Below are 9,074 nucleotides of genomic sequence, written 5' to 3'. Positions count from 1 at the left end.
CCAAAGACTCTAATGTATTCGTGGCTCATTTAACACGATCATGTTTATGTCACAGTTTTAAGATCAAACTAAAAGATGATCTGCAGGTATTACATGTTTATGTTATTTAAACTTCTATTCATTTGCATCTCAGTTTTTACATACAATACATTTGACTTCAACAAAACGTATTGCATTGAATCGTACCGTATCAATCCTTATGATATGGTATTGGATTGAATCCTAATGGTATCGTATCTAATCTTTTCGGGCATGGAATCTAATGTTATCATGTTGTATCGTAACGAATCGTATCGTAACGAATCGTATCGTATCAAATCGTACGGTAGCAAACTGTATTGCATCATACTGTTTTGAATTGTATCGTATTCTATCGAATCTTATGGTAAGGTAACGAATCGTATGTTGTGATAGGGAATCGTATTGCATCGTATCCTTTTTATTGGTATCGAATCCTAACGGTATGATATCCATACTTGCCAATCCTGCCGAATTTCCGCGGGAGACTCCCGATTTCACTGCCCTCTCATCTTTCACTCAGCTGCTGGTGGCCGAGGTGCACCGGCGCGTGGTGATGGAGTATCTGCGCTCCGTCATGAGAGGAAGAATCATCTGCACCTCCATGAAGATGAGGAAGAGGATGGCAGGCCGCCTGCGAGACGAAGGCAGACAGATCAAAGTCCTCTTCAAAGACCTGGTCAGTGCCAATATATATAGAGATAGGAGGACTCTTTAAAGAAGAGACACTACATACTGATATACACCTGAACATCAGCAGGAGAGGACTCTTTAAAGTAGAGACACTACATACTGATATACACCTGAACATCAGCAGGAGAGGACTCTTTAAAGTAGAGACACTACACACTGATATACACCTGAACATCAGCAGGAGAGGACTCTTTAAAGTAGAGACACTACATACTGATATACACCTGAACATCAGCAGGAGAGGACTCTTTAAAGTAGAGACACTACATACTGATATACACCTGAACATCAGCAGGAGAGGACTCTTTAAAGTAGAGACACTACATACTGATATACACCTGAACAACAGCAGGAGAGGACTCTTTAAAATAAAAAACATCCTGAGTCCTGCGCAGACTTTGGGACTAATAAACAATCAACTTTAAATCAGATCAAAATGATGAGTTGGTGAGTTGAGCTTCTGTTGTTGAAGGGTCACGTTTCAGAGCATTGATGAAATGACTTGTCTCCTCTCAGGAGTCTCCGTCCTGCTGGTTGGACGGAGCCATCGCTCACCTCTCAGAGATCATCCAGCTGGAGGACGTGCCCTCGATCCAGATGGAGGTCGGGGTCCTGGTGCGGGAGTTTCCAGACGTCAGGTACGAAGGAAACACACAGAGGTGGAAAGAAACTAAGTACCGTAATGACCCGAATATAAGACGACCCATCTCTTAAAAAAATGACTTTTTCTCCGAGAAGCGGCCCCTTTCCTCTGACTGTTTACATTTATACGGTGGTCTTTTTGGGCTCGACATTTTCTAACGTTACTCTCAGTAACTCCACATTGCTTTGCTGCTCAACAGTTGTTTGATGACTTTGTTGACCATTATCTTAAAATTGGCATCGTAACTTCTCCTCTTGTTTATTAACTCGCCTACTTTTGATCCACTGTGTTGGAGTTGGTCTCTGTCTCTCCTTCTCTCTCTCTCCTGTGGACTGTTACTTTAAGATGGTGCCTCGCTAGGGGAACACTCGTTTGGCGCCATCTGTTGTAGTGACTGTGTAATTACATCGAAAAGTCTAGACCCCGAATATAAGACGACTCTTTTTCAGATTTGTTTCAAGGAAAAAGAACAGTCTTATATTCGGCTCAATACGGTATATATACTCAAGTACTGTACTTAAGTACAATTTAGAGGTACTTGTACTTTACTTGAGTATTTCCATGTTCTGCTACCTTGTACTTCTACTCCACTACAGTTCAGAGGTACATGGTGTACTTTTCCTCCACTACATGTATTTAATCCCTTTAGTTACTTCTCAGATGTGGATGAATGATGTGAAATATAATCAAGTGTTAAATCAGACTTTAGTTCCACCTGGAGTAAATCCACCAGCTACCCTGCAGTATACAAAGTCATTCAAACTAGCTGCACCTTTACCAGCTTTGAGAACACTTTCATGATCAATCATTATAAAACATATCATATCTATTATTCTGAAATGGACCAATCTGCACAATGACTACTTTTACTGTCTTTCACTATATTTTGATGAGAATACTTTTCTACTTTCACTTGAGGAATATTTTGAATGCAGGACTTTTACTGTAACAGAGTATTCCTACACTCTGGTACTTCTACTTTTACTCAAGTACAAGATCTGAGTACTTCTACTTTTACTCAAGTACCAGATCTGAGTACTTCTACTTTTACTCAAGTACAAGATCTGAGTACTTCTACTTTTACTCAAGTACAAGATCTGAGTACTTCTACTTTTACTCAAGTACAAGATCTGAGTACTTCTACTTTTACTCAAGAACAAGATCTGAGTACTTCTACTTTTACTCAAGTACAAGATCTGAGTACTTCTACTTTTACTCAAGTACAAGATCTGAGTACTTCTACTTTCACTCAAGAACAAGATCTGAGTACTTCTACTTTTACTCAAGTACAAGATCTGAGTACTTCTACTTTTACTCAAGTACAAGATCTGAGTACTTCTACTTTCACTCAAGTTCAAGATCTGAGTACTTCTACTTTTACTCAAGTACAAGTTCTGAGTACTTCTACTTTTACTCAAGTACAAGATCTGAGTACTTCTACTTTTAATCAAGTACAAGATCTGAGTACTTCTACTTTTACTCAAGTACAAGATCTGAGTACTTCTACTTTTACTCAAGTACAAGATCTGAGTACTTCTACTTTTACTCAAGTACAAGATCTGAGTACTTCTACTTTCACTCAAGTTCAAGATCTGAGTACTTCTACTTTTACTCAAGTACAAGATCTGAGTACTTCTACTTTTACTAAGTACAAGATCTGAGTACTTCTACTTTTACTCAAGTACAATATCTGAGTATTTCTACTTTTACTCAAGTACAAGACCTGAGTACTTCTACTTTTACTCAAGAACAAGATCTGAGTACTTCTACTTTCACTCAAGTTCAAGATCTGAGTACTTCTACTTTTACTCAAGTACAAGATCTGAGTACTTCTACTTTTACTAAGTACAAGATCTGAGTACTTCTACTTTTACTCAAGTACAATATCTGAGTATTTCTACTTTTACTCAAGTACAAGACCTGAGTACTTCTACTTTTACTCAAGAACAAGATCTGAGTACTTCTACTTTTACTCAAGTACAAGATCTGAGTACTTCTACTTTTACTCAAGTACAAGATCTGAGTACTTCTACTTTTACTCAAGTACAAGATCTGAGTACTTCTACTTTTACTCAAGTACAAGATCTGAGTACTTCTACTTTTACTCAAGCACAAGATCTGAGTACTTCTACTTTTACTCAAGTACAAGATCTGAGTACTTCTACTGTTGGTACTTTAACTATATGTTGATGCTAATGCTTTTCCACTTGTACAGGTGTTTCAGTGTACTTTAATGTGTGCTTTCTTTTTAAACTTCAGAATGCTGTAAGAGAATATTGATCTGTTTTGTAAATAATGTTTTGTTTCTGACTGAATCTGTTTCGTCTCTCTGCTCCAGGAAGAAGCATGTGTCGGCCATCTTGAACATCCGGGGCCTGACGCGTCAGTCGGAGCGCCAGGAGATCCTGAACATCGTGAAGGACCTGGAGAGCAGCGAGGCGGCGGGCGGTTCGATACTGACGCGTGAGCGCCTGCTGTTCCACGAGGTGCCGGTCACCTCCGAGGTGCCCTGCCTGAACCTGGGTCTGAGCCGGGTCGCCCTCAGCGCCTCGGCCTGCTTCACCGCTCTGAGACCGAGGCAGAGGAGAGGCAGGAAGACCAGCCAGGAGACCACAGAGGACGGACTCTGAGAAGAGACCAGGAGGGAAGACCAGGAGGAAAGACCAGGAGCAAAGACCAGGAGGACACAGAGGACGGACTCTGAGAAGAGACCAGGAGGAAAGACCAGGAGGAAAGACCAGGAGGACACAGAGGACGGACTCTGAGAGAAGACCAGGAGGACACAGAGGACGGACTCTGAAATTGAAAACGTTGAATACATTTCTGACCTTTTTAGGATCATAAACGGCAGTTTGGAGTCCGGAAAACTGCCCAAATTCATCAAATCAGTCCACAGAGCACAAACGCATATGAAGACAATAGCGTCTAAAGGACTTGGGCCATTTTTTGACAGTTTTGAAGTTTTTTTCTTTTTTTTGTAGTAATAGTTTTTATGTTGAATCAATTACATTTTTAGGATCATTTATGGCAGTTTTGAGTCCCCCGAAAACGTTTAAATCCACCCAAAATTAGAAGACAAAGATTTAGTTTAAACCCCGACGACGCCCTCTGAAACTCAGGGCAGTTTTGAGTGCCATACTTTTAATATGACCCAAAATGCATCGAACCAGCCCACAGAGAGCACAGAAATGTCCACTTTCTGGTTAAATCTGCTATTTTTGGTCCTGAAAATGTCAGAAATGGATTCAGCCAACCTCCAGAACCCAGACGACGTCCTCTGAAACTCAGGGAGAAAACATGAAGATTAAAGCCAGCATAGAAACTTCTGGATACTAACCTGCAGATAAGATAAGAAGTACTTTATTGATCCCAATTTGGGAAATGTTTGTGTGTTGGGACATGTACACAGTTAGTAGAAACATAAGTTGAGTTAATTAGCATTTAAAGACAATCGCTTCTAAATGGCTTGGCCGATTTGGACATTAGCCCTGCCAGAACCTGGGTCTGAGCCGGGTCGCCCACAGCGCCAGACCAGGAGGAGGACCAGGGGGAACAGCAGGGAGAACCAGGAGAACCAGGAGGAGGTGTTCTGAGGACCAGAACCAGGAGGAGGTGCTCTGAGACTCAGGGAGAAAAGACCAGGATTGAGAGATTAACGCCAGGAGAGTGAACCAGGTTTTTTTTTAGGATCAAAATGGCCGTTTTGAGCCAAATAGAAAAGTCAGAAAAAGTTATTGCGACAATATTAGAATAGCTCTGACTAACCAACCCGAGGACGTCCTCTGAAATTGAGAACGTTGAATACATTTTTGACAAATGTGACAGTCCCCAACGATGTTTAAATCGACCCAAAATGAATCAAAATCAGTTCATACCAACATCAACTTATGCTAATGTGTGAATGTTCCAACATCTGCAGGCTAGCATCCGGCAGCTTCTATGAGCTGCAGACCCTACTCTACATTTCTATCAGAACACTCTGGGGTCTCAACGTGTCCGGATCGCTTTGAGACTCTGAGCTGTTTTCTGAATGGAGAAGAGCTAACGTTGTCTCAAGAACTTCTTCTGACTTTTCTGTTTCTGATTTGCATCTTTCATGTGACTTTGAAAAGAAACTGTGTGAACAGCCCATCAGTCCGGAGGCCGACGGGAGCAAGCGTGCACAAAACACTTCTTTAGTAGAAATACGCTGCAGATTCAGAAACAAAGCAGATATACGCCGTCCAGGAAAACCCCAAAGAGTTCCTGCATCCGTTTTTAAAGTCTAATAGAGGTCTTAATGTCCAACATTCATCAAACTCAGTCCACCGAGAACACATAGGGACAATTCTGCTTAAACCTGAGATTTGTTATCCTGAAATGTCAAAAGCATCCTCAACGACCCACAAAAACACTGAAAAACTGTCCTAATCTGCCGAGACCTTTTCTAACTATTGTCTGCAAAGCTATCTAATGCTAATAAACGCAGTCCACGGAACTCTGTCCAACATCTTTAATCAACTGAAATGAGTTTCTGATTCAGATTTCTCCATTTCAGAGTCTAATCTTGGCAAATTTGGAGCACATGTTTGTATATTTGAACGCGGGGTGACACATTTCTTCACATCGCTGATTCACCTGGTTTACCGCGGCAGAACGAACCCTAAAATAAACCGAGAGCTCACTTTTTAAATGGGAAAAAGTACAAATATAGCTCAGAAAATGATTTAAAGAAACATGCACTTTTATTGGTTAATCATTCCCTTAGATCCTTTAGACTCCCTGACTAAAGGGACACCTGTGAGGACTGAAATGCATTGTGGGAAAACAGTCAGGCGTCCTCTTGCTGTGTTTAATCTGTGACGCTTCAGATAATCTCGTTTAAACTCTTTTATTCAATTCAGTCGCTATAATCCACAGGACGCAGAAACTGGAGCGTTTATAGTTTTATTGTTGCACATGATGATGTTTGAATCAAAGGTACTATCAGTATTTAACGCCCTGATTACAGAGCTCTGTGGGGGGGGGGGGGGTCCACATGTACTGGGTTAGGGTCCATGTGTACTGGGTTAGAGTTAGGGTCCACATAGGGTTAGGGGTTAGGGTCCGCATAGGGTTAGGGGTCAGGGTCCACATGTACTGGGTTAGGGTCCATGTGTACTGGGTTAGGGTCCACATAGGGTTAGGGGTTGGGGTCCACATAGGGTTAGGGGTTAGGGTCCACATAGGGTTAGGGGTTAGGGTCCACATAGGGTTAGGGGTCAGGGTCCACATGTACTGGGTTAGGTTCCATGTGTACTGGGTTAGGGTTAGGGTCCACATGTACTGGGCTAGGGTCCATGTGTACTGGGTTAGGGTTAGGGTCCACATGTACTGGGCTAGGGTCCATGTGTACTGGGTTAGGGTTAGGGTCCACATGTACTGGGTTAGGTTCCATGTGTACTGGGTTAGGGTTAGGGTCCACATGTACTGGATTAGGTTCCATGTGTACTGGGTTAGGGTTAGGGTCCACATGTACTGGGCTAGGGTCCATGTGTACTGGGTTAGGGTTAGGGTCCACATGTACTGGGTTAGGGTCCACGTGTACTGGGTTAGGGTCCACGTGTACTGGGTTAGGGTCCATGTGTACTGCAGACTACAGATTACATGACATTTACTTTCCTGCAGACCCTCCATTTCTTTTTGTTTTGTTTTTATTGATCATTAATCATCTCAGCTTGTATTTGTGTTTGTGTGTGGAAGCATATTGGAACCTCTCGGTGGTGCGTTCAAGGACAGCAAAGAAAATAATGAGGAAATGTGTTCCCATGTTATATTATATTAAAGACACACACACACACACACACACACACACACACACACACACACACACACACACACACACACACACACACACACACACACACACACACACACACACACACACACACACACACACACACACAATGAGACTGCACCGAGTGTAAAACCAAACTCAATTGCAAACTAACACTTCCGGTAAAAGCTTTCAAAATAAAAGGGTGTAGTTACCCTCCCTGACCACCAGATGGAGGTGAACGCATCACTCTGTTTGTATTTCTAATTATTCTTATAATGTATGTTATAAATATGGATTTATGAAATGAATATTTTCTGTACAGAAATCACTTTAAATAACAATAAAAACAGATCATGAATATTTGATTGGTGCGTTTATTATTTCCAGTAACACACACACACACACACACACACACACACACACACACACACACACACACACACACACACACACACACACACACACACACACACACACACACACACACACACACACACACACACACACACACTAAAGTGATCTAAAATTGACAGACTGTAACCTTAAAAATATTTTTTTAAATGTAAAAAGTCTGGATGTTTTTTTTTAACCCAAAATTACGTTTTTTTAAACCCTCTGCTACCGGCCTCATCAACAAGGCCCGGGCCCCCGAGGGACCCCCAGTGACCACCGGTGAGCTGTCAGGGACCCACAGGGACCCCCAGTGAGCTGCCAGGGACCCCCAGTGACCTGTCAGGGACCCACAAGGACCCCCAGGGACCCCCAGTGACCTGTCAGGGACCACTGAGGACCCCCAGGGACCCCCAGTTACCTGTCAGGGGCGGTTCCAGACCTATTTTACTGGGGGGGCCAGGCTGGGGCCAGTTATTTCATCATGTAGGATCAAAGCGGGTTAAAAATAAGTAATTGTGTAAAATAAACATAAATTACAGTTCTTTGTTTCAGTCGTTTTTTTCATCAGTGGTGTCCAAACTACGGCCCGGGGGTCAAATGTGGCCCGCGGTCCATTTTGAATCGGCCCTCAGCTAATTCAGAAATTAAATGTAATACAGCCCACAAATGAAATTGCGCTTGTCTTATATTGCACTTCTTAAATACATCTGTAAACATATATTACACAGTAGTATTCATGTGTTAGTAGGTCCTCTTTTCAAACACATTCAGTCAGTTCAAGTTGGAACAAATGTCAAACAATTCTTAGTTAATAAAAAATAAGCCCAATAACTTAATTACAATGTTGAAATAAACCCTCCATATTTCCTCTTGTTATCATCCATCTGAAGCTTCTGTTTTGATGAGCTGCTAACAAGATAAAGTAAACCCTCTGGAGAGCTGGGAGCTGTTAATAAAGCATGTTCAAGCATCAAGAATCATCGACCTACTTTTGATTGATTTTGCCGATTTAACTTATCTGATAAGGTAATCATCTAGTGAGCGGCCCAGACCTTTGTATGTTTTTCTGTGGCCCTCGGAGAAAACAGTTTGGACCCCTCTGCTTTAGAGTATTTGTTTTAATTACTTTAAGTGACAATTTAATACAAAAACATAAACAGTATTTGCTTTTATAAGGTAATGAACAGTTTAATCTCCGCTGTAGATCTGTAGATTTGATTTAGTTCCAATAAATCTTACGGTACGTCCACACAGCAGCTTAAAAAAAATCTATATATATTGCTCGCATAAAATCCCCGGGGTTTTTTGCTTTGTATGTGGGGGCGGGAGATTCATGTGATTGGTTGTTGGTCGCGTTGCTCGCGAAAAATCCCCAAGCTCTCAGACACGCCCAGCTCCAAGATTTTTTTCAAAGCTGCTGTGTGAACGTACCGTTAATATTGTAACCTTGTTTTTAGAGGGGGGCCACAGGGGGGGTCCCTGGTGAGTGTTACGGCGGCACTGGCCTCTGGACCGTGTACCTTAATCCAA

The 9,074-nt window shown here is 42.0% G+C and overlaps 1 protein-coding gene and 1 long non-coding RNA gene across 2 annotated transcripts; one reads left to right on the top strand and one right to left on the bottom strand.

The window, feature by feature from the left end:
* The first annotated feature begins 292 nt into the window (after positions 1-292).
* Positions 293-6,495, top strand: LOC307027084 (exocyst complex component 3-like protein 2). Its single transcript, XM_079695287.1, has 3 exons — positions 293-697; positions 1,228-1,349; positions 3,693-6,495. The coding sequence occupies exons 1-3, from the start codon at positions 464-466 to the stop codon at positions 3,982-3,984; spliced, it is 648 nt and encodes a 215-aa protein (XP_079551413.1). The 5' UTR covers positions 293-463; the 3' UTR covers positions 3,985-6,495.
* Positions 6,496-7,131: 636 nt separating this feature from the next.
* LOC307027085 lies at positions 7,132-8,978 on the bottom strand. The gene is made up of 2 exons (XR_013804520.1): positions 7,963-8,978; positions 7,132-7,921 (listed from the first exon to the last, which is right to left on the bottom strand). It is a non-coding gene; the product is annotated as an uncharacterized lncRNA (long non-coding RNA).
* Between the last annotated feature and the right edge of the window lie 96 nt (positions 8,979-9,074).

Source organism: Notothenia rossii, assembly GCF_949606895.1.
Source record: "Notothenia rossii genome assembly, contig: scaffold_299, whole genome shotgun sequence".
NCBI classification, from domain to species: Eukaryota; Metazoa; Chordata; class Actinopteri; order Perciformes; family Nototheniidae; genus Notothenia; species Notothenia rossii.
This window is presented reverse-complemented; position numbering and strand designations above follow the sequence as displayed.

What these genes read in the sequence shown, in the direction of transcription:
- LOC307027084 (XM_079695287.1), top strand. Translation starts at nt 464, where the DNA reads ATGATATCCATACTTGCCAATCCTGCCGAATTTCCGCGGGAGACTCCC. An exon ending in AAGTCCTCTTCAAAGACCTG is followed by an intron (nt 698 to 1,227) that starts GTCAGTGCCAAT and finishes GTCTCCTCTCAG; the next exon opens with GAGTCTCCGTCCTGCTGGTT. An exon ending in CGGGAGTTTCCAGACGTCAG is followed by an intron (nt 1,350 to 3,692) that starts GTACGAAGGAAA and finishes TCTCTGCTCCAG; the next exon opens with GAAGAAGCATGTGTCGGCCA.